The following is a 24372-nucleotide window of genomic DNA, read 5'->3' on the forward strand; positions in this document are numbered from 1 at the left end:
TAAATTGACTTTAATCAAGTTGGTTCCCTTGATACCTTATTCTTGCTGGAGCTGCTCAGACGGCATCAGGCGGAAGAGGGTTTGGCTGGCTGATGTTATTCGTCGAATCCTTTTAATTCCAGTTAAAACAATTAAGTTTATCTGGAACGTGGCAAAGATGAAACGTAGAATCAGGCTTCGAGCGTGTGCGTGCAGGTATGCACACAGCTAGTTAACCTCTGTGCCCTTACCTCTGTTAGTTGATTTGCTGGCTTACTGCTGTTTCAGTTTCTTCTTTTTTTGCCTTCCAGCATTCAGCTATCTCTCATAGACGTACCTTTAGTCCCAAGCCTCATTAATCCTACTGCTGTCCCTTGGTGCTAGGGGAAGCACTGGAAGTGCTCTAACCGTGTGAGCAATATCTGTGCTAATTTGCCTTAATATCTTAACAGGGTAAGATTTTTTTGGTCTTCACAGAGCTCTTAAGCAGTTGCCAGTACCTGCTGGATCCCAGCTCTCTCTAGACTGCGCTGCAGTCGGCGATACAGGCAACACCTTTGAGTGTGCCGAGGCCAGTTCATCCCGAGCTCTCCTGGGGAGACAAAGCTTCATCAAAACGCAAGATCACCTTAATGGTGGAAAATGACACGGTACTTCTGGCTGTGTGTATTGCGGAAAGGGGGGAAAAAAAAGAGGCCAGACAAACCACGTGGAGAGTAGGTGTTAGGCTTTTCTAATTTTTTGTGTGTGTAATTGGCCAGCTGGGTGTATTTTCTTTCTCCGTGCAGTCGCCAGCAGCTATCTGGGTGAAAGGCGGTTTAAATAGCGCAATTCTTACAACTGTGCTGTTCACACAACTTTTGGGTTGGTGAGCGTTTTTCTTCACGTGCTTGATATGTTTCATTTCCGTTCAAAATTCAGTCTGATATATTGGGTGTAGCAGAGCATTACCAGCACCTTCAATTTTCCTAGAACCAAATCAGAAGCCTACTTTAGTGTGTCGTAGCTTTTCCGGATGGATCTAGGAGGCTTTTTACATCCACCCATGGTCATCAACAACTGCCTGTTGGTACTCATGAGCAGGATCTCTTTTGATGGAACTGCAAGTTGCGTTTGAATTCATCTTCCTCTGAGTGAAAAAGGTTCTTTAGCCCCTACCAAGTTTAATTCCCACGCAAGGCTCTTCTTTCCCGCCTACGTGCTTAGGTTGAGCGTTCTTTGCCCCTTTGCTGCCGGATGAGAAGCCCATGAGTTGCGTTTGTGTAGGCTGAGGAATCGGATGCGAGCCCTGGGGATGGTGCAGCATCTGCCTGCCCACGCTCTCTGCAGGGCGCCGAAACGGCGAAACAACTGCGGGGAGCCCATCTGCGAGAGGTGAAAATCTAGGAAGTGTTTAGCTCCGGCTCAAATATCTTACTGTTTCAGCACTTATTAAAACCGCAGTAGTCAGCACCGGGAAGTCTGCGCGCTTGGATTGTGGAACCGTTGCTAGATAATTGCCACATGTGACTCGAAACTGAGGTTCAGCCCTAGGTTTTGGTATTTTATGACATTGTTCTTGCAGTCCATCTTCACCGGATGATGTTGCAGACGCTTCTCAGCTGGGAAGTGAGGAGTTGCTTGTGGTACCTGCCAGCGCCCGCTGGTGGCTGGGCTGGAAATCCAGCGGTGCCCGGGCGGCAGTCGGAAACCGCAGTGCCTGATGCGCAGGGTTAGGAGGGTTCAAACAGCAGCTCAGGTTCTTCAGGATAGTTGACTGAGATACCAGTTCCTTAGCGAGGTTGCATAGATATCTGCTGACTCCTTGCCTGCTCCAACCTTTAGGTGGAAAGCTTCTACTCTCTTAAAAGTTTTATGCTGTTCCCTGGTTGGATCTCTCCCAAAATTAAATAACGTTTTATTAATTGCTTCTTTTTTTCAGGGAGTTCTATCTGTAAAGCTGTTTTCATTGGCTTTTGTTGGTCTTTGTTTCGGGGGGGGGGAAAAAAAAAGGTCTGTGAGGAGAGATAAAGGGATGGTATCAGGGAGAGTTGGTAGAAAGGAGTAAGGGCCTTTTGAAGAGGAAGGCTGGTGTGCCGAAGAGGAAGGCTGGTTTGCCTTCTCTGACCTCTGCAGAAGCTGTTCTGCAGCTGGACGGCTTTGAGGCCAGACCTCCCCAACGGCTGGCCCTGTCTGAGCCTTTATAATAGGTGCCCTCCTCCGTGAGCACGGTGCTTTCTGGGTCAAGATCCGTATCTGCTTTATGCCGCTAAATCTTAATCCCCTATTTGGCTTTGAAATTTAGGACCAGAGCCTTAAATTGGCATTGCAAGCTGTTGGGAATGTGTCAGTCCTCTCCCGGGTTTCTGTAGCTGCGTACCCTTTAGGTTAATAAGGAGAGCAATATAAAAGATCAGTGTTAGCCTGTGCTTTCATTAATTTAAAGGCTCATAAATCTCTGAACTACAGGATGGCGCTGGCTCTTTGAGAAATTGGCTGTTAGTAACTATAACTAACCGGGTAGAGAGAGTTGTAATCAAAGGTAATGGCCCATGAAAACTGTCTGGTTTGAAAGAAGCAAAACTGCTGTTAGGGCTTAGAGGGAAAGTGGACTGGGATTGAGGGGGAGTCTAATTGACAGTCAATAGGATTTCCTCTGCCCTTTCTTTAACTCTTTCCCTGCGAGAGGCTTTGGGAGATCCAGCAGTGGCAGTCGGCACTCTTACAACTTCTAACGGCAAAGAACAACTAACGCGTTAAGTACACCGGGCAATGATCAGGCTAATGGCCGCGCTGAGGGTCTATAATCTGAGTGACGTGAAGTGTGAGGGAGAAGGTAAGCGTGGAAGATGTCGATAGACACGACATAAATGAAAGAAAGCGCTGATTAAAACGAGGAGCAACTGGAGAACCAGAGCTGTGTAGAGCTCTTACACAGAGACTGGGAGCTGCTGGGAAAGAGCTTGGTTGGAGACTGGGCTCTTCTGCCAGTGAAAACACAGAAAGGTGGGGAGGGATATGAATAGTTGTATACAGGAGAAAAGCAGGGATGTTATTTGTACTAAAAGTGAGGAGGCAGTTACCTTTTTTTGTCAGCGGGAGTGAAAGGTCAGCAATAAATCTTCAGGCATTTCTGTTATTTCCATATTTGTTCAGTGCTACGATATCCCGCCGCTGCATTTAGATGTCTTTGACACGACGCCATGAATTATTCCTTTTTTCTTTTTTCTTCCCCCCCCCCCACCTGACAGTTTCGAGTGTTCACTGCTCCCTTCCACAAGGTAGGCTTCGCAGATTTCTGGCTGGCTGATCAGCTCAACAGCCTGGTCGTGATACTCATGGATCTGGAATACATGATCTGCTTCTACAGCTTCGAGGTTCAGTGGGAGGACAATGCTGGACTTCTGGCAAATACAGGTAGAGTAATGCTGACGACCCACGCGAACGCAGTCAAAATGACCCGAAAAACACTGAGCAAAGCAACTTTATAATCATCTATCTGTTTTGAAGAGGGCTACCCATGACATAGGAAACTAAAATAATAGGCGCTTCTTGTAAACACAGCACTAGAGAGATTCTCCCCTTTCTTACTTCCATCCAGAGAAGTGGAATTTCACATCAGCATTCATTTCCTAATCCAGTCGTTTGGCCTGACTTGTATATTCATCAAGGGATTTTAGACACAGTGCTACCTGCTTGGAAAGAGGAATCCATTTTCCTGGCATCGTTGCTTTATTTCATAGTGGTTTAACCACGTATTTGCTTTTAACCTGTTCCTTTTGCTCAGCATGAAAATGAGTTGCTTGAGCACAATTTTCTGTGCTGCAGCAAGCTTCTTCGCAGGCTCCGTCACAGTAACGTAAAGCAAGAGAGGGTGGAGAAATTTCCTCCGAGCTTGTTAGTGCCTCCCTAAATTCAATTAAAGTGGATGCTGTGATGCCAGGGTCGTGCCTGCTGTTGTCTCTTCTCACCTTTCTGGCCCAAAGAGCTGCAGAGTTGGCATATGAATTTTGACTTTGGCCTTCCCGGTGGCAAAATGGTACTTGTCTCCTCCTGGACTGGGCTGTTGTCTTTCCATTTTAAGCAGTGACTGCTGGCAAATCGCGCTGTCTGATGGCTTTGACAGTCGCTGAAAGAATTTGCAGTGTGCTTCAGTAAGCATCAGCGTTCACTGTGTTCTTCCAATCTGTCTGATCTTTCTCTTCCCTTTAAGAGAGAGAGTGTTGCAAGTAACTAAATGTTTATTTATTAAAAATAAAATAAATAAAGCAACTGGGTGGATAACAGCTTGTTCTCTGCCAGTCCAAACAGTGGAATGGTAGTGCAGCTAATAACTTATCTCCATTATTCTGAATAAGAAACAAATGGTTTTCAGTCAGTGGGGTGTTTCTAGTTTACATGAGCTGAGCAAGGGAGCATAAGAGTATGTCACGCTTGGGAGTTACAGGTGAAGCTGGGGTTCTCCTGGTCATTTCCTCAATAAAAAAAAAAAAAAGAAAAATACTTTCAAACATCAAGGGTGTGACACAATATCATGTCGGTGCAGTTGCCTCTCGCCCTCTATGCCCTGGCTTTGCTTTTTTTTAAAAACAAAACAAAAAACAACAAAAAAACCCCATCCAACAAAACCCCACCAAACACATACTGAAATATGTTGGTTTTTTTTTCCTATTACAACATACAAGAAAAATGGGTCAAGGACATCTTAGGCAAACTAGCCTTTTTGAGCTGTCCTGCAGAGTTTGGAAATGCTCTCCCATTTATGCACAAAAATTCAGCGTCGAAGGGCCTTTTGTAATTCCATCCGTAATTTGATTATTCGCAGTACTGCCAACAGCGCAAAATAAATTTAGAAATAGATTATTTCTAATCTTCTTGCGTGTTAATTATACTGGCAGTGGTGAAAGAGTTAGATGATGATGTGTCTGGATGTGTTATTGATGTCATGTCACCCGAATACCTCCGAGATGAAGTTAAGGGCTTCAGGATACTTTCTGGTGATGAGCTTCTCGCTGTTCTGGCTGTGTGCGTGCCCAAGTGTCCCCATTGATGGGGAGTTGCTCTCATGTCAAGCGATACTACTCTTCACAGACTCACAGAATGGCCGGGGTTGGAAGGGACCTCTGGAGATCATCTAGTCCAAGCCCCTGCCAGAGCAGGGTCACCCAGAGCAGGTGGCACAGGAACGCATCCAGGCGGGTTTGGAATGTCTCCAGAGACGGAGACTCCACCACCTCTCTGGGCAGCCTGTGCCAGGGCTCTGCCACCCTCAGGGTAAAGAAGTTCCTCCTCACGTTGAGATGGAACTTCCTATGGTCAAGTTTGTGCCCGTTACCCCTTGTCCTGTCGCTGGGCACCACTGAGAAGAGCCTGGCCCCATTCTCCTGACACCCACCCTTTCAGTATTTATGAGCATGGATAAGGTCCCCCCTCAGCCGTCTTTTTTCCAGACTGAAGAGACCCAAATCCCTCAGCCTTTCTTCATAAGAGAGGTGTTCCAGTCCCCTCATCATCTTGGTAGCCCTTTGCTGTCCCCTCTCCAGCAGTTCCCTGTCCTTCTCGAACCAGGGAGCCCAGAACTGGTCACAGTACTCTTGCAGAAAGGAAGACGATAGGAATTCTTAAACTCGCTGATTTTGTGTCCCTGAAACTTTTTTTCTTGCAGATAATCAGATTTGTTACAGCTACTCCTACGGAGTGAGAGCAGTTGTCCAGTGCATCCCTGCTTGGTTGCGATTCATCCAGTGCCTGCGCCGTTACCGTGATAACAAACGGGCCTTTCATCTGGTTAACGCTGGAAAATATTCCACCACCTTCTTCGTGGTGACATTTGCAGCCCTTTACAGCACTCACAAAGGTATGGGTTATTTTGGAAAATCCTTTGCAAGTCACAGGATTTGCTTTTTACATGGGAAAAGCTCAGAATTTGGCATTGCATTGAAACATGAACTTTTGTCTTTTTGGCATCTGTGAGATCTCAATGGAAAGGCTTGGAAAAGTGGAAAGGTTGCCTGGCTTGCGCAGAGGATTTTAAAATCTTCTTTTAGGTATTTTTCACATACCTGCTCTGCTTAGAACTGCGCTTCTGGAGCGTGAGAGAGAATTTTCAAGTTCCTCTCTCAAAAGGGGAAGACTGAAATACCTGTCAGTTTTTGTTGGGAAGAGTGGTTGAATGGGGGATATATAAGGAAAAGGTAACATAGGAAATACTTCTCCCTTGGTATTGATAAATAGCTAACCTGGATCAACTAAATAAATTCGGTCCATCGTTCCTGAATGTGGGGAGATGTGCACAGTGCCGGGAAAATGCCCTCTCTGGATTTTCCTGTGTGTTTTTATCCATGTTTTTTCTGCAGCTGGTAGGGAGTTGTTTCCAATCCATTTAACTGCAGATTGAGCTCTGATCCCTCAAGTTCCCCATCTCCCTGGAAACGACAATTACTCGATTCTGCTCTTGTTCCGAAGGAAAAAGCTTTTAGTTTCTGCACTTCAGGCAGTCGCCCTGCCTGTCATTGTTCTGAAGTCCTAAAAGCTGTATTCTTTTATTTGAAAATAGATGCCTTCTATATCTCCAGAAATTAGCAACCGCACACGCTCGTGAGTAATTACTTATCCTGAAATATGATTGTGGCGGGGCAGGGAGAAGCGTTGGCAGGGGCGGCAGGGTCATTAGAAACCTTCCAGTGGCCAAGAAATGGCTGTTTGGACGTAGCTGGGCCTGAAGTCACACCGATAATGTTTGTCAAGCCTGGAATTTTAATGGCAGAGAAGCGCATTGAAGGCTGGAAGCCGGGCGCACTGTAGCTGGAGGTACGGGCAAACCTGGTGCGGGAGCATCGGTGGTGGATGCAGCACCTGGCCCCTCTGTGCATCTCCCCTGTCCCCGCAGCTTGTTCCCCTTTGAACTTGTTTGCTCGGTGACATTCTGCAGCTTTTCAGATCATAGAATCATAGGGTTGGAAGGGACCTCTGGAGCTCATCTAGTCCAACCCCCTGCCAGAGCAGGGTCACCCAGAGCAGGTGGCACAGGAACGCGTCCAGGCAGGTTTGGAATGTCTCCAGAGACGGAGACTCCACCACCTCTCTGGGCAGCCTGTGCCAGGGCTCTGCCACCCTCAGGGTAAAGTTCCTCCTCATGTTTAGGTGGAACTTCCTATGCTCCAGTTTGTGCCCGTTACCTCTTGTCCTGTTGCTGGGCACCACTGAGAAGAGCCTGGCCCCATCCTGCTGACACCCACCCTTTCAGTATTTATAAGTGTTGATAAGGTCCCCCCTCAGTTGTGTTTTTTCCAGACTGAAGAGACTCAAATCCCTCAGCCTTTCTTCATAAGAGAGGTGTTCCAGTCCCCTCATCATCTTGGTAGCCCTTTGCTGTCCCCTCTCCAGCAGTTCCCTGTCCTTCTCGAACCGGGGAGCCCAGAACTGGACACTGTAAGCCCAGAACTGGACACAGTATTGGGCACAGTTCCAGCCCTGCCGTCTGGTTAGTCACCACCGGGATGAGACACATACAGATTGCCTGGCTACAAGTCACTGCTTACACGCTTTTATATACAGTGCCTGCTCTGGGGAGGCTGACTAATGCTCCTCCTTCCCGGGGCTGGGCGGGGGGATGGCACTCTGGCAAAGCTTTCTGCAGGAAGGTTGGGTTAGGTTTGGAACCAAGAGGAAAACCAGCATCTGTCAGAATGTCCTGTTGAAGAATTTGACCTCTTCCTATTCCCCTTTGAAGTTTGGCTCCGTGCCAGCGCCGCTGACCCGTGTTCTCGTTGCTGCCATCTATAACTGTTGTCCGCTCTTGGTGGCTGGCAGGGAGTGGGCTGTAACGAGGTGTTTACGAGCTGGGCACGGGGTTAGTTGCAATTGAGAGACCTTCGGGACTCCCAGCTTTTGTCTGTCCGGTTTTGTTGGTGGGAGTCAATAGCATGTAGTTGCTGGTATCAGACAAAAGAATTTTGGAAGCTTCATTGGCTTTGGAAATTACACGTTAGCGCAGATTTTGTAAATGTCACTGTGCCTGGGCTTGTAGTGATTTTTCAGAGGGCTGCCTGAAGACCTTGTCGTGTCTTCTCAGCCCTGTTAAGCCTATTCCCGTCCTGCCATAAATGCGCTTTCTAATATGCTGTACCTGTTAAGAATTCCAATTTTATCTATGTGTTTTACATAGACCCCCAGTTCTTTTTGAGCTTGGAATCAGATGGTCTATCATCAAGTTGTTGAAAATAGATGCACTGCTCGCCCACACCTTCTCCGCGTCTGCCTAAGGATAAGACAAACACCCATCTCTTACCTACAGAACACCTGTTGGGGGTAGCTGCTTGCTATTAAGAAAGGAAGCAATGCCCAAAACAAGTGTCAAAGTGGTAAAGAACCTTGCTCCTTAGACCTGCTCTAAATTGCTGTAAGTAACGAACCTGGTAATAGCCGTGGTAACGAGAGTTTTATTTAAACAGTCTTCCATGCCTGTGTTTGCAAGCCTATGACTTATACCTCTGGAATGACAGCTTTCGGCTGCCAGGACAAGAGGGTAATTGGTGGCCTTTTCTCGGGAGGTCAGGTAATGTACACCGGCGCCTGTCCTCTCCTTGGGAGTCCTGGGGACGTCACAGCCCTCTGAAAAGGCTTGTCTTCCTCCCTTGATGTGAACCTTGAATAATTTGTGGCTGCTCTGTAGGTTTTTAGCTTGCATCTGCCAGCTGCGTGAAGATGGACTGTGTGGCTAAGAGGGTTTGTCGGCGTTGAAAGCCAGCTAATTCCTACAGAGCGCGCTTAGAGCATTCTTGTGCTGTGTTTCTGTCTGCTTGCTGGGAAACAACTCGAACTAAATAAACGTACAAATGCCGCCTTATTATGTTTAAGTGATGTATGCTGCTTCTAGCCATATGTGGTACTCTTTTCTCCAGACCTCCTGTAGCGAAGGATCCCCCACCTCTAACGCTTGACGAGTGACTCTTGATGAGGATCTCAGTTTCCCCAAAATATCCCTGTTTAGTAATTCATAATGTTCAGGCAGGGCATAATTCTGATTCTTTTTTTCTCTCCGAGAAGCCATTTCTTTACTCTTCTTCCTTTTGGTTTGGATACAGAATACTATTTTCTCTGCTAATCGCAGTTGGGATGTTAGACCTGTAAGATACCAACGTAAATTCTCTTCGGTTTTCTCTCCCGAACTTGCAGTCTTGTCAACCTGGGACTAGACTAGTTTTAGAGAGTTAATCCCAAGCTGCCGTCTTTTGATGTTGGGATACCATCTGAAGTAGTGAAGCCGAAGTGAGAGTAGCCGCCCCAGGATGTGAGACTGGAGCAGGCGGCGGTTGCGTGGCCGAGTGCCGTGTCGGGCTGCCTGCTTCACCACGGCTCGGAAACACAACCACCTTCCAGGCATGGCAGCAGCCACCCAAGGGCAACTGTTGCTGACCTCCCGAAGGAGGAATTCTCAGTATTTTTACATCGCTCGTAGGAATGGGAAGCAAAGGCCGCAGTCCTGTAAATATAGTCCTACGGGGGGTGTTTGCACAGGCAAATGAGGTGTATCTGTAACTCTGAGCAACTGGAGAGCGTGCTGCCGGTCCCTGTGTGCTTCCAGCACCGCCGAGAAGAAGCCTCTGCCCCCCCCACCCCCCCCCGAGCTCCTTCCTTCAACTTCCCTGGCAGCGCTGAGCAGCTTCCCCCAGAGCCAGCTGAGAACCGAGCGTTGTACTGCCTTATTTCATCCCTACGCGGCGCTGGGGAAACAAGTGATTAAGCCCCAGTCTGCAGCAGAATATTTGCCCCAGCTGCCGCGTTATTTTGACATGCAACTACTTCTCACGGTGTTTTCGCTCAGCCAAAAGCAGATGTCGTTTCCTTGGGCCGCTTCCACTTCAGCTTACCGTAGCGTTCCCCGGGGATCCCCTCTTGCGTACTTGCATTTAAGAAGGTACGCTGCCATATCTGTACTTGCATTTAAGAAGGTACACTGCCATATCCGGAATAACCAGCCTTGGTTTCCCTCTTCACTCGGACCCGGTTCAGGCTTTGTAAGGTAGGGTTCTTATATTTAGGTGTTCGGCTCTTATGAGAAACAGTGCGACTGGAGTTGTCTTGTACTGCTCCAAGAGTGCCGGTCACTTCTTAAGCTTTATGCGTGATTTGTGCTCCAACTTTATTCTTTGTAAAATGAGATGCGTCTTGGTTTTGCTGCTGTCTGTCAGTTTTCTCTTACCTTGATGCCTTTTGCTTACGTGGCGTCGTCAGAAATGTCTGGCTCACATAGAACGTAGATTTAGCTTCTGCGCTTGAAGAACCGACCTTCTTGAGTGCTTTGTACTCTTGGCATCGTTTCTTTGTTTCATGGGATTTGCTGTTGCGGTGTGAGCATTTGTGTGTTTACCTTGGGCTTTTTTCCAGGAACGCGTTACTGAGCTTAAGCTCAAGTACTAGGTTAAAGTCGGCTATGTGGGTTTTTATCCTTTAACTGAAAGGAAAGACCGTTTATGCAAGTTTTCATTGTCCGTTTGATTTACACACCTTATTCAATGGAATCCTTGTCGTCTGGGTAGTATCCAGCTATTTATTGACTTCTGAATTATTCCAAAGTTAATCCACGTGGCCTGGAAACTTGAGTAAGCGTCTCTTCTTCCATACCACTCCCACGCCCTTTCCAGGTATTCCAAATAAGACTGCTGAACATTAGCTGTCATCGCCTTGGAAGTGCCGTGGAGAGCCTTAGGTCAGTCTAAGATAATGTAACCGCCATGCACTTTCTCATTAAACAGCCCAGGAAATTGACAGTAATTAAAAATACAGAAGTTAACTAAATAGGGCTGTCTCTAAAGAGTCGTGCTTCTGTCTGTGTTCTCATCATCCCTTCAGAAACAGGCTTTTCTGATGAACTAATGTGTAATTTGGGGTTTTTCTTTAAGCCAGCATAAGAAAAAAACATGAAATTCCTTGCTTTGTCAAGGAATAGAGATGTGAACTGTCAAGGCAGGAGTCATCCTTGGATTAATGGGCTTTTGCAGGAAGGCGTTGGACCGTCCCTTACTAATAGAGAGGTTCGACCAGGTCTGACCAGATGAAGATGGATGGGAAATGTGCTGCTTTTTAAAAATATAGTGGAAGATACCCAGGTCTCGTAATGGCTACTCATTCCTCATAAATCACGATGGCTTCAGTTGTTACCAGTGGTGGTGCCGCCTGGCGTAGCTAACTCCATGCCGGAACGAATTGCTGGTTCTTCCACGCTCTGTCCCACTGCAGCTCCCCTGGGGAGGGGTACGGCTTCCACGCGGAGGATGGTGATGCACAGCGGGAAGGGGGAGAGGATGGCGGTAACATCAAGCTGTTGGGCTGGGAGCTGCGGGACGATGTCTGGTTGCACTGTAGCTCTGCCCTTCGCCGCCGGCTGAAGAACTGGGTAGTGGGTTGTGTGACTTAGCCCTTGTTGCTACCACGTTAGAAGCTGCAGGGTGCCACCCCTGTGGAGTGAACTTGCTGGCAGGTGGAACGATAATTAACTATGAGCCTAAACGGTTACAGCAGGAGAGGAGAACAAGGTGATGTGAGAACCGGGGACTAAAATGACTTTTACAGAAATCGGGCATCGGTGCAACAGCTTATAGTACCTCAACTGAGAAACGTCATTTCATTTCTAGGGAGTGGAGCGAGGCAAAGTGAGTGCACCCATTGAATTCAAGTACAAATCTTTTTTTTTTTTTGAAAAAAAGTGCAAAACTTTAAAAAAAAATAAAAATACTAATCACAAAAGAATGAAGCAAGCATCATTCGTGAGATCCTGTTCCCTAGCTTCTCCCTTGTGTGTCGGTACGAGATCTTCCATCTTTCCCCCTCTTCCTCAGTGCTGGAAGAGCTGTCAGCACTGTGGCAAGCCAGATCGTTTGATTTAGGTGTCACAAGAACCTTACAGAGTGCTTGGATTGAGCTCGTGAAGAAAAACAAACTTCGTAATGGGATTAACTGGCTTCTTTCTTAATACTTGCAGTTTTTGCGTGGCTTACCTTAGCACAGCGTACTGGCAGCTTCCATCAGGATGATTATTTGGAGCCGAAACGTGCAACGTCTGTCACATTGCTGTGAGCTAGGATGAATTTTTGTCTGAAACCCTGTCATCCCATGCCCAGGAGGCCTTCAGTAATGAGTTGTGCTCATTAGCCAGTCTTTCTGATCCTTTCCATCAGAGCAGTGGCAGTGTCATTAGTGAAGAATTGGAGGCATCGCCATGGGCAAACATTGCCAGTCTGGCCTCTGACCTCCTCCCAGCTTTGACGTGGGGCTCTGCGGCACCCTGAGCAAGCCCGGCTTCTCCACGCCGGCTTCTTAGCTCCTCTAATTGCTTAGACACCCATTCCGGTGATGGTGCTTCAGGGTCGAGCTGCTGGGAGAGGGTGAGGACCACCCTGGCCGTGGAGGAGGTGCCGGCAGGAGCTCGCTCGCCGGTAAGTGAGTGGGAAAAGTGAGAGGAGACGGCAGCCTGTGCTTGGCAGGGAGCCCAGGAAGGGGGATTTCGGGAACTGCCACCGTACCCCCAATGTCAGCACAAACGAGGCATAAAATCCCACGGGGGAAATCTTCCCCTGCTTCGTAGGTCTGCAAATGTCAACTGGGATGTTCCCGGTGCCAGCAGCCCGCGCTGTAGGGGAGAGGCAGCCTCGGCACCCTGCCGCTGAGTGATTTGTGCATTTGCTCCTCGAGCTTGCGGCTGAGAGAGAGAGAGATGGATTTTAATAGCCGGAATTTGGAAAGTGGACTAATAGCACCATTTTTATCACTTAATACACTTTAGTGTTAAGGGTGGCTGGAGAAGCGGGAACGCTAATGAATAAGGTGTAAGTGAAAAGGACGGCCTACCGATAGCTCATTTCATGGGCACCTCAGAGGGGGAAGCCTGACCTTTTTTTTTTAGTGGAGCATTTTAAGAAAAGCAACTGACTACATCGCAAGCGATGTTCCTTTCAAATGCATGCACGTCTGGAACTCTCTGGTACTGCAGAAATATAGGAGATTTTATCCTCCAAGAATTGTTTTTTTTTTTTTAATTTTTTTTTTGTTATTGCTATTATATTTTGAAGGAATCTCCTTTTGGATCTGAAAACGCTATAGAGGTACCAGGCGACATTGTGTGGCAATCCCTAAACTGTCAAGCGACCGCTCGGATTGCCATGCTATTTATTTCTGATTGTGAATCCACTTATTAGTGAGACTGCTGGCCGACGGTTAGATTGGAAACCCCATCCTCCTCAAGGCAGCAGTTAAACATCCCCCAGGAACACTTCTAAATGCTAGAGAAGCCACCAGAAGAAGGACCAGCTTAAATTTCAGTCGTGACTGATATATGCTTCCTCTTGTTTGCAATTAAATCCCATTCTTCTGTTTGTGAGATACAAGCGATGAGATTCCTGTGATGGCTTCAAATTAGACACAGTCGTACCGTCCTACAAACCCCGTGCAAACCTACAGAATATATTTTTAGTCAAAACACGATTTGGGGATTTTCCTGCTCTACAAATGTAGACTCTAACTAGAAGAAGAAACGAGATGTTGCCTCCCGACAGTTCTTCGCTGCGCCGATTCTCGCTGCTTTGCTTTTAATTGTGCCCGGAGGCTATAGCAGAGGTTTGGAAAATCTAATGGGAAGGTTGTTCGTACCAAATGGTTGGTATTTGACAAAGCCCATCAGCGCACGATGGCGAGTCCTCCGTGTGCTCCTCCGGGTTATTTGCCTTTTTACTGCGTGAAGTCCACTGTCGTGTTGCGGCTCTGCCATTGATCAGTATTAAATAGCGGTACGTGCCGGCTGGGCAGAAAGGCAACGCTGCTGCTATGCCCTCATTAAGATGTATAATTACTGAGGGATCAGTAATACTGTGCTTCAAGCAATAAGGTGTTAGACAAATGCTTTGAGATGTCATTCTGATGGTAGCTCTTATGTAGATAAGTCACTTCTGGCTGTCACCTCCCTCCCATTGTGTGCTGGGATGGAGTTAATGGGTACGTGTCATCCCCGGGCTAACCCGGCGGCAGAAAGCGTACGCCCTGCGTTCCAGTGTCTGTGCTTGGCTAGCACACTGTAAACATATATATTTTTTGGTTTGGTGCTGCTTAAATCTGCGGTTGGAAAGCTGCTGGTCAAAGGAGACTGAATTTGGCGTGCCTTCACCAAGAGGTTTTTAATTGACGCTGGAGGCAGCGCTGCTCTGGCGGGGTCGGTTTGGTCTCAGAGCGGGGCTTACCTGGCTGTGTTTCCTGATAACCTCCTGCTTCTTACAGCTTTTATCACAGCTTTCACCATCAGCAGAAACGACAGCCGGCTGCCGGGGCTGACACACCAGGAGTGCTTATCGAGGGCCATTGTGTTCTTATCCAGATCTTCAATAATACATGGCATTGATTTTTGCTGTGTTGAATAGTATATAGCGTTTACATTCCCCGGAATAATTCGGCAGGGTAAACAGATAGTATTCTTTGGAAGAAAAGTCAATATTAACAGCGTTCAGGATAGTATTTGCTGTCTATCTTTGATGGAAAGCAACCTTTCTCTTGCCTGTGTTTAGAAGGGGCTATAATTTCTGCAGAGTATTATTCTCGCAGAATGCTAGTCAGAATTTGTGTCCCCGAGGGCTGGGTTTGGGATCCAAGATATTGTCTATCAGCAATTTTTGCAGGCAGTAAATTCTCCTGCTGCAAGTGCCTTTGGCTGTTTTCTGGAACTGTGGCCCTTCACAGCTTCAGTTCAAAGGTGGAAGCCTTCCATTATTTATCTAGTTGACCTTCTGGAGCAATTTGTAGGTGTGTTTGTGCAGAGCGTCTACTGGAATTGCCTTTCATTGGGTAAACCGAGGATGCTAATGGAAGTTCTGCGGCGAAGGTTGCAAACGGCCCCTGTGGTACGCTGTTTCCCCTCGACGTTGCAGCAAGTGGAGGTAGCAGCGCACAGCCAACTGGAGAATAGCCTCTGACGTGGCTGGATGCCTCCACGTTGGCGACATGCTAATGTGAGCGTGTATTGAAATCCGCTGGGAGGGTAGAGCTGCACCTGCAACTTTACATGTCGAGTTTTGTGCTGACCGTGGTTTGTCCTGCACGTGCCATTTTGAATAACCGACAGGGGCTTAGGAAGCTGCTTACATGGTGGCGCCCTTTGGAGCATCAGGTAGAAAGGTCCTTCATCCGCCTCTTGCTGGGCGGACTGGCAGTTGTGCTACCAAAGGGTTGCTGAAGACTTGGTCTTTTTTCCCTCTTGGAGAGGTTGAGGTCTGCCAGGTGTCCCAAGCGCTTCTCTCGTCCTGAGACTATCAGAATCACAGGGCTGGAAGGGACCTCTGGAGATCATCTTGTCCAAGCCCCTGCCAGAGCAGGGTCACCCAGAGCAGGTGGCACAGGAATGTGTCCAGGTGGGTTTGGAATGTCTCCAGGGTTGGAGACTCCACCACCTCTCTGGGCAGCCTGTGCCAGGGCTCTGCCACCCTCAAAGGAAAGAAGTTCCTCCTCAATCGCTCTGTCGCTCTATTGTTCCTCTCTATCGCTCTCTAATGTTTTTTGGTGGTTTCTAGCACGTCGTTAAACAAAGAAAAAAACCACAGGATGAAACAGTTCCTGCTTAAATAGACCCTGACATCATCATACGTATGCACAGCTAGGTATCGCTACTGAAAAACTGGCAGGCCAGGAGTAGATGGAGCCTCTGGGCAGAATATGAATGCCTTGATTTTCTAGCCCCCTGAGCAGCAGTGAAGAGGGCCACTAGGACCAGCCAGTGGGGATTGAGATATAATTGCTTGCCTAGAGCAGTAACATATTCCTGTACACCAGCTGAATACCAATGAGGACAGACGGAAGGAAGGTATCAAGTGGAATTGCAGGCAGGAGGAAAAGGAGGATAAGCGATTGAAAGAAGGGACTCAAAGGCCACGGCTGAAGACAATAGACTAGTTCTGATTAGAGCATTTTAACGGGGAGTGATTTGGTTTTTTAATGAATTTTTTCAGGAGCTGAATGCGTTACAGAGCCGGTGGGTGAGAAAGCGAGCGGGAGCGAGGGGCGAGCAGCGTGACCCCAGGTGCCACTGAAAAGACTGCTGCAAAGATAGGCCAGGGAAAGGGAGCTGAGGCTGGGGTGACCTAACCAGAAGCAAGCACATCCTTTTGAGGTTGATGAGATTAATGCCACAAGATTTCATACTTGGGCCTTTTTCTTCGTGATAGAATGTGTTGGGTTGGAAGGGACCTCTAAAGGCCATCTAGTCCAACCCCCCTGCAGTAAGCAGGGACATCTTCAACTAGATCAGGTTGCTCAGAGCCTCATCCAGCCTGGCCTTGAATGTCTCCAGGGATGGGGCCTCCACCACTTCTCTGGGCAACCTGGGCCAGTGTCCAGTGGTACTCCTCCTTTCCGTAATTGCATACAATAAATTTTAAGGCAATTAAATTTAAGCAGCACGAACCTTTGAAATCACCTTCCTGGGGAACTGGCAAGTTAGGATACAGTTTTGTTAGCCCCTTACGTAGTTTGGGATGATAGTCTGGGAACAGACTATCCCCTGCGTGATCGGAGAACTCCAAAGGAGCGCCCAGCAGTGCCGCCTTGTTGTCCTTCAGCCCTGCACCTGCAGGGTACGGCTCATGTCCGGGACGTGGCCAAAGGCACGGCAACAGATGGTGCTGCCTGCACTGCCTTCTCCACGTCTGCTCTGTGAAGATGTGGAGTAAGACTCAGTTTATTTGTACTCTGTCCTTAAGGGGAAAGAAAAGCAGCATGACCTAACCTTCAAGCCAAAGTTACTGATAGGTAGCGTGCAGCCTCACAGGGTAGTTTGGAGCATTTTAGATGCTTTGAAAGCACTTAACTCCTTAACTACCTCTCTGAATTATTGTTTGGTAATGGGAACTAAACACGGAGATCTAATGAGCTAAAAATAATAGCGGAAAGAACAGGCTTAGTGTCTCTGAGTCACTGAATGCCAGCATCTGCCTTTTCTTCCTGAAATAATGTAGTGGAGGCTTTGGAGGAGCTGATGGGGGAGAATGAAATGTCAGAGTGGAGCCTTAATTGCTAAGCTCCAGAAACCCCACCTGCGTCCTGTTTTGTGGGCAGCTGCACTTTAAAAACGGATGGGAGAGGTGGTTTCAGCAGCAGCGTTAACATACCTGGGCACTGAAGCCTGTATTCTGCAAGACTTGGCTGCCCGCTCCCGGGGGACGTCGTGGCTCTCTGCAATGCTGGACCTGTCCCCAGGTGAAGCCGAGCCTCAGGAGGACACATGGGTTACAGCTCCAAGGCTTCCAGCCTTGCACAAAAGCAGGGAAGCTAGTCAAACCTGAGGGCTGCGGCAGGTCTCCTGTCCTTTCCCTCAGCCGATGTGAAGCTTCGCCGCAGATAGGCTTTGCTGCGTAAGTGGCTTTAATAGGTTTGCTTGAGGGGGTGTGTTTTGAAAGCAGAATGAGCGTGTGTGTTTGACCTATATCCTGCACATCATGTCCAGGAAGCCTGAAAGGCATAATGGGGAGGAATGTACTCTTACGCGATGCCTCTCATTTTCACCTCCATTAATTTTATCAGAGTGCTGCATTACATTTATATTGCAATGGTTAGAAATGAAAAGGGAAGGAGAGAGCGAATTACCCCATTGCTCCCTCTGTGACCAGCTTCGGGGATTCGGTTGTTTTAAAGCCGTGCGTATGGAAGACAGTGCTGTCGCTTACTGTGGCAGCGGGTTTGGACTGAAAACGTTACGGCTTTTCTGTATGAGAAGTGTTTATTGGCTTTGATGGAAGGAATCGGTTAATGAGCGATTGCAGTGGCTGCACAGAAAGGAGGAAAGACTCCCGAGAGCAGCGAGATGCAAAGCGTCTCAGCCTTGCAAAGCATTGTAATGTGCTTTATTTTTATGAACTTTATGACCCAGATTTGCTAATGAAAAGCAAACAGAATTATCAAATCTGTTTGGTTTTACCCAGCTGACCGATACCGGGAAATTTAGCTGAATTGGGAGAGTGGCATAACCTTTTCAGAGGGGAAAGGGAAACAACTTCATGGTAGAAACGTATATCCCCAAGCGAGCAGACTTCAGTCCTGGAGTCCTGTGTTTTATAAAGAGACGCTCCGTATGGGCATTTAAAACTCTACACGGAGCCTTCTTCAGGATTTACACAGACATGATAATACATTGCCGCCGCCTTGTTTATTTTCCCTTGCTGCCACAACCTCTGAAGTGGCTAGTGGAAATTCCTCCTCTTCCCATCCTCTTTCAGGCTTTAGTGCGCTCATTCACGTTGTTTATATTTAGACAACTGAAAGAATCTCTTGCAAAACCCTCAGAGCAGCACTTGCCTTGTTGCTTTTCCTGTGGAGGAGCCCATGTCCTTTGTGAAATGCGGCCCTCAGCTTCCACCTGCCGTTCGGAGCCAGAATGACAAGTCTACCACACGTTTCAAGAAAATAAATAAAAAGCAGCAGTGCAAACTTCACTCCCAAGTGGGAAAGGTTGAACGAGGTGAAAGTGGAATTTAAATGACAATATAAAGTTGGGCCCGGGAAGGTTTGGTTCAGGTTAGCTATCCTGATCCTTCCCACCGCTTGAATAAAAGGCTCGTTATTTCCACTGATCGAATCAGCCAATTTGTAGCTGTTTTAAGGAGCAATCTTCTTCACGTTGTACAGAAGCATGCTGTTCTTCTCTTTTCCAGCTAAAAACCACAGCGACACCCAAGTGTTCTTCTACCTGTGGATTATCTTCTATTTCATCAGCTCTTGCTATACCCTTATTTGGGACCTGAAGATGGACTGGGGTCTCTTTGACAAAAACGCTGGTGAAAATACCTTTCTCCGAGAAGGAATTGTCTACCCACAGAAAGTGCGTATACAGCCTGCTCTTATACTAGAGAAAGCTTTTAATATTTTAACAAAACTTGTGGAGTTTAGAGCATGTGGCAGTTGGCCACTGGTGCTTCCTGACTGCTACGGGCTGGGGTTTTCTAGCAGTAGAGTTCATTTGTTTCAAAGAGATCATTTCGTACTTGTTCACATTTCTAGTGCTTGAGCAGCAAATTCTGTATCTTCCTGAAGGTCTGAAGAGGTCTGTTGTCTGTGCAGAGCGTGTACGATGAGCTGTCCTGTTTGTCTGTCTTGTTCTTCAGGCATACTACTATTGTGCCATTGTAGAAGACGTGATCCTGCGTTTTGCGTGGACCATCCAGATCTCCCTCACTTCCATGCAAATCTTTCCATACGCTGGGGACATCATTTCTACTGTATTTGCCCCACTTGAGGTATTCCGGTAAGGCTCTTTGACTGAACAGTTCATTGCTCTTTTCCATTTTTATTACTTTTATAACATCAGCATGATGGGAACTGCCTCGCTACTTGGACATGGAAGGTAGCCGTCCTTGAAACGGAAGACTAGGTCTAACAGGAACAATTAATCCAAACAGGGTGCTACGTGAAGAAAGCTGTGGAGGGCTCTGCAGCAATGCAGGACTGGGTCCTTCACGCTGGGTTTGCAGTTTCTTCTGAACCTAGACCTAATCTTGAGGATATTGATTTTACCAAATTTCTCCTTGAAATTATCTTATTGCGATTTCCAGATGAAATGTCACTTGATTCTCAGGTTTACAATTATTCTCAAATCTCTGCAGTTTTTCCAAACACTCATTTGGATTCTGTGTCATCGATTTGGATCCTGCAAGGTTTCAGAGGTCTTTACATGCTTGTCCTCTAGCTGGAGACCTATCCCCACAACTCCTCAAGATGAGTAACAGCCCTCGAAGCTGAACCTCACTCATGTAAAAAGTGGAGGTTGCGTTTCCCTTGTAATGCCTGGTGCCTCCATGCTGTCCAGATTAGGGCTGTCATCGTTAGGACGATGCCTGACAGATCTGTTGTTCTCCAGAGAGTTGGGAAGATGTTGTAGAAGGTGCTGCTGGTAGTCATTTGCTGTTTCTCCGTACTCCCAGCATGTTCCCAGAGGCACTTTCATCAGTGAGAACAGTCAGTGGTATCCAGATGCATGTACCACTGCTTCGCCAAACACGAGCAATGGCTGTAAAAGTGGAACCAAACTGGTAATGATCACTTTTTCTCCATGCAGGCGGTTTGTGTGGAACTTCTTCCGTCTGGAGAACGAGCACCTGAACAACTGCGGTGAGTTCCGTGCTGTGAGGGACATCTCCGTGGCACCGCTCAACGCCGATGACCTGACGCTCTTGGATCAGATGATGGACCAGGAAGATGGTGTACGAAACCGCCGCAAGAACAAACAGTGGAAACGCAGCCAGAGCGTGTCCTTGCGCAGACCTCGTCTTGCTTCACAGTAGGTTTTGCCTCTCCTCTAGCGCAAGAAACCAAACCATGTGTTAGAGCTGTTGTTAATACTTGGAGGCCATTCATGGACTGGGTAATCATGCAAAGATCTCAGCCAAAATAGTCATTCTAAGGAAGGACAAGTCCAATTAGTAAATGCATATTTCTCTGCCGAAGGGCTGATCCATCCTTTACATCATCTTGGGGTTCTGGTAAACCACTGGAAAAGGGAGTTCCCTTTACAAAACTCCTGTTTTGTAAAAAAAAAATAAAATAAAAAAAAAAAATAGCCTGTAGCAGTTGCCAGAGGTTGTAAATCCAAACATGGAAGAAAGAGATGTTCCCGTCAACCAGCCATTTCCAGGCTTTAGACCACTCCCAAGATTTCAGTTATTTGGTTGAGATTTCCTCTGTGAGATCTAAGACTCCTTTCCTCCCCCAAATCTAAACCCATGTGTTTTTGCATTCCGCCCCTCCTCCTTACAGCTGAGACGTTTCCCCACCTTGCACCCCAGCCCTGAACCTCTTGACTGCGTATCTTCACTGCAGTTCCTCTGCTCCGAGCATCACAGGGTGCTCCAGGCATTGCTTCTGCCCCAGCGGCGCAGCTGCAGAGCCCTGCCCTTTGGCCGGGAGGCATCCTTGGGCTCCCCTGGGACATTGGAAGCACATCGTGTCGGGAGCATTGTGCAATCCCTGCAGCACATCCCCCTCTTGCATCACTGCCTGGGAGGGGTGGGGAAAAGGAGTCTGTGGCTGTCACGCAAAGGGTGTGCTCTGGCCTGAGCACAGCCCTTGGGCCATGCTTGTCTCGTATCAGTGTTGGCTTAGAGCTACACGGATATGACCAATGCCAACAGTCTTTGTGTGGCTGCTAGAGACTGAAGAACTTTATGCAGAGGGGATGTGGGCCAAAGCCTGGTCTGGAGCCCAGAACTGGACACAGGACTCCCCGGTTCAAGAAGGACAGGGAACTGCTGGAGAGGGGACAGCAAAGGGCTACCAAGATGATGAGGGGACCAGAACACCTCTCTTATGAAGAAAGGCTGAGGGATTTGGGTCTCTTCAGTCTGGGGAAAAAACACAACTGAGGGGGGACCTTATCCATGCTTATCAATACTTGAAAGGGTGGGTGTCAGGAGGATGGGGCCAGGCTCTTCTCAGTGGTGCCCAGCAACAGGACAAGAGGTAACGGGCACAAACTTGACCATAGGAAGCTCCATCTCAACGTGAGGAGGAACTTCTTTCCTTTGAGGGTGGCAGAGCCCTGGCACAGGCTGCCCGGGAGGTGGTGGAGTCTCCATCTCTGGAGACATTCCAAACCCGCCTGGACGCGTTCCTGTGCCACCTGCTCTGGGTGACCCTGCTCTGGCAGGGCGTTGGACTAGATGATCTCCAGAGGTCCCTTCCAACCCCCGCCATTCTGTGATTCCATGAATTCCCTTCAGCCATGTCTGTTTACCCCTCGGACGTGCAGTGAACAGAGACGTGTCAAGCATATATTTAGGACAAGAGGAAATGGCCTCAAGCTGCACCAGGGGAGGTTCAGACTGGATATTAGGAAAAACGTTTACCCTGAAAGGGTTGTTAAGCATTGGAACAGGCTGCCCAGGGAAGTGGTTGAGGCACCATCCCTGGAGGTATTTAAAAGCTGGGCAGACGTAGTGCTTAGAGATGTGGTTTACTGATGGTTAGGTTGATGGTTGGACTAGGTGATCTGAAAAGGTCCCTTCCAACCTGGGCGATTCTATGATATTCCAAAATAAGCTGCTGTGCCTTTGTGCAGCCCAGGGACGGGTTGAGCAGGAACGCTCCTTTGGATTTGCAGCACCTGCTGCAAAGGTTTTACGGAGTTTTTGTGCGGAGGGGTGGATGGAGGCGCCGCGGCCATCGCCGTCGGCGCAGCCCGGCAGAGGGCATTGTCCCTGCGCGCATGGTGACTGCTGTGGGCAGAGCCATGGTGGGAGGATGCTGAGGGACAGCTGGGGCATAGTTATAAGGTTCTGCTGTTCCCGGTGAGAGTGGGAGAGTGTGAAACAATTCCAGTGGAGGAAAAAAGTCCCCTCTGTGGGAGGAAGATTTCCATGCGTGCTGCAGGGTTTTTTTGTCTGCGTGTAGCAATGGGAATTTCTTCTCCCCAGTGAGTGTTTTCTGTTTGCTTTTTTTTTTTTGCAGGTCCAAGGCTTGCGACACTAAAGTATTGATAGAGGACCTAGCGAATGAAGTGAACACATGAGATGGCCATGGTCTCTTATTCCGCATCCTTTGTTTTCTCGTTCTGTTCCCCTCTTCCCCAAGTAACCCGATCTCTGGTACAGTTTCCAGCTCAAAACAGGAGAAAACACTGAACATGTTTTCCGAGCTCTTCCAGACCAGATCCTATGGACTCCAACAAGCTCACTGTGTTTTATTTCTTTTCTTCTGGGTTAATTTTAATGTTCTATTTTAAAACAAAACAAAACAAACAAAAAAATAAAATATTTTACTTTGCCAATAAAGAGGACAGTTCAGGAAAGAAGGATTGTTTACAGTCTCAACAAGGACATACAAACCTATCTGGATAACGAAGCATCATAGGGACTCCCTCATGGGACAGTGCCGAGAGCACACTCGGTTTCTGCTTGGCCCGGTTTTGACTGGTTGAAACCGGACTTAAGTTTTTAAATCTGATTTTTTTTTTTTTGGTTTTGGGGTTTTTTTGGTTTTGTTTTTTTTTTTTTCTTCATATCCAGCGCTGAGGCACTGGCCGCACTTGCAGGGAAAGTGCACTTAGAGCAGTATCTTCATTCATGAAGCTACTTTTTAATTTGATGTAACTTTTCTTATAATTTTTTGGAAATATGATGTATCTGTTGCGTATAGTTTTCACATTATTTATGAAACCTAACAACCATATGAGAGTGATTTTGAGTCCTGTGCAATGAAGGTTTTAATGGTAAAACAAAGCCGGGAATGTAGATCTAGATCTCCAGAGTTGTGGGGTGATGCCCTGCAAATACCCCTCTTGCGAGACAACTTGCACCTGTGTTTACCTTTTCTCTCTTTCTTTCTTTCTGGATTTATTTTATTTTAAACCAAAGTTTCTCTTTCTGATTTTTTTAGTTGCTGCTACTGCTTCTGGGCATGTCTCTTGTACTGGTTCGACGCCAGCTTCCCATGCAGCTGGGTGAAAGTAGTGCAGGTGATCCTAAGGCCCTTTTGAAAGGAGAGTTGAGTCCTACAGACAGTGCAAAAGCTAGCCAAACAAAGGCTTCGGAACTTCATTCTCCAGCTCAAAAAGTATTTTTTTTATTTTTTTTTTTTCAAAGCCTTAATAATCCTTTAGATGGCGTAAGGGCATCCCATACCGAGCAGGGAGCTTTCCTGGTGTTCTCCTGCAGCCCGGTGCAGCAGAAGTGAAGTGGGACGAGGCAAGGAGGTGATGGTTCCCGGGGAGGCAGGGGGCAGTTCGGTAGGCGGGGGTTCAGGACCAGCCGTGTGTTGGAAAGCTGTCGGGGAACGCGGAGAGGACTGTGTTGTGCCCACCTGATGGGGAAGGTGAAATTGAGAACGGGTCTCCTGGTGGCTTCTGGTTTGGCGAAAAGCCTCTGTCGGGTGCTATCCTGGGACGCTGCCCTGTAGCTTGGCTGTGACTTATGCCCCTTACCTCGCCTCGCTAGCCCGTTTTGGGAAGTGTGACGCTATTCAGCAGGCTTGGGTAAAGGGCAGCTGTATTGCCGAGCAAATGATGTTGGAAGAGCGATGCTAACTTGATGGTCCCAATGGTCTCTCCTCCCGTAGGAAAGGAAACGTGAGTCCCCTCATCCTTTCCCTGGCATGACACGTGCTCCCCGCTCTCTCGCAGCGGTGCCGGGGGGTGAGGGGAGCCGGCGCTGAACCTCGCAGCCAGGACTGCTGCCGCTGTGTCGGGTCGGCGTGGCTGAGGTCCCTGGGACTGCCACCTTCCCCTCTGCGCAGCCGTGCCACACAGCTAGGACCCCAAGAGAAGGGTAAAACTCTTGAAGTAGGATCCCTGCACTGATGTCTGTCTGGTGACTTGCCTCTCGTTTGGGCGATGGAGTTGCAGAAATCCCCACTTAGCTGCCGTTTGGTGATTATTCTTTTTTAATTAGCTAATAG

General features: G+C 47.9%; 1 protein-coding gene across 1 annotated transcript in view; it reads left to right on the top strand.

Annotated features, from left to right (window-relative positions):
• Window positions 1-22731, top strand: part of XPR1 (xenotropic and polytropic retrovirus receptor 1) — a 115631-nt gene extending 92900 nt beyond the window's left edge. The window contains exons 10-15 of the mRNA XM_074596955.1: window positions 3210-3375; window positions 5624-5815; window positions 18642-18808; window positions 19092-19231; window positions 20042-20263; window positions 22429-22731. Coding sequence (XP_074453056.1) covers window positions 3210-3375; window positions 5624-5815; window positions 18642-18808; window positions 19092-19231; window positions 20042-20263; window positions 22429-22489 — 948 coding nt within the window. The 3' untranslated portion in view covers window positions 22490-22731. The remainder of the gene's footprint in view (window positions 1-3209; window positions 3376-5623; window positions 5816-18641; window positions 18809-19091; window positions 19232-20041; window positions 20264-22428) is intronic.
• The last annotated feature ends 1641 nt before the right edge of the window (window positions 22732-24372 follow it).

Source organism: Larus michahellis, chromosome 8 (genome assembly GCF_964199755.1).
Source record: "Larus michahellis chromosome 8, bLarMic1.1, whole genome shotgun sequence".
Lineage (NCBI taxonomy): Eukaryota > Metazoa > Chordata > Aves > Charadriiformes > Laridae > Larus > Larus michahellis.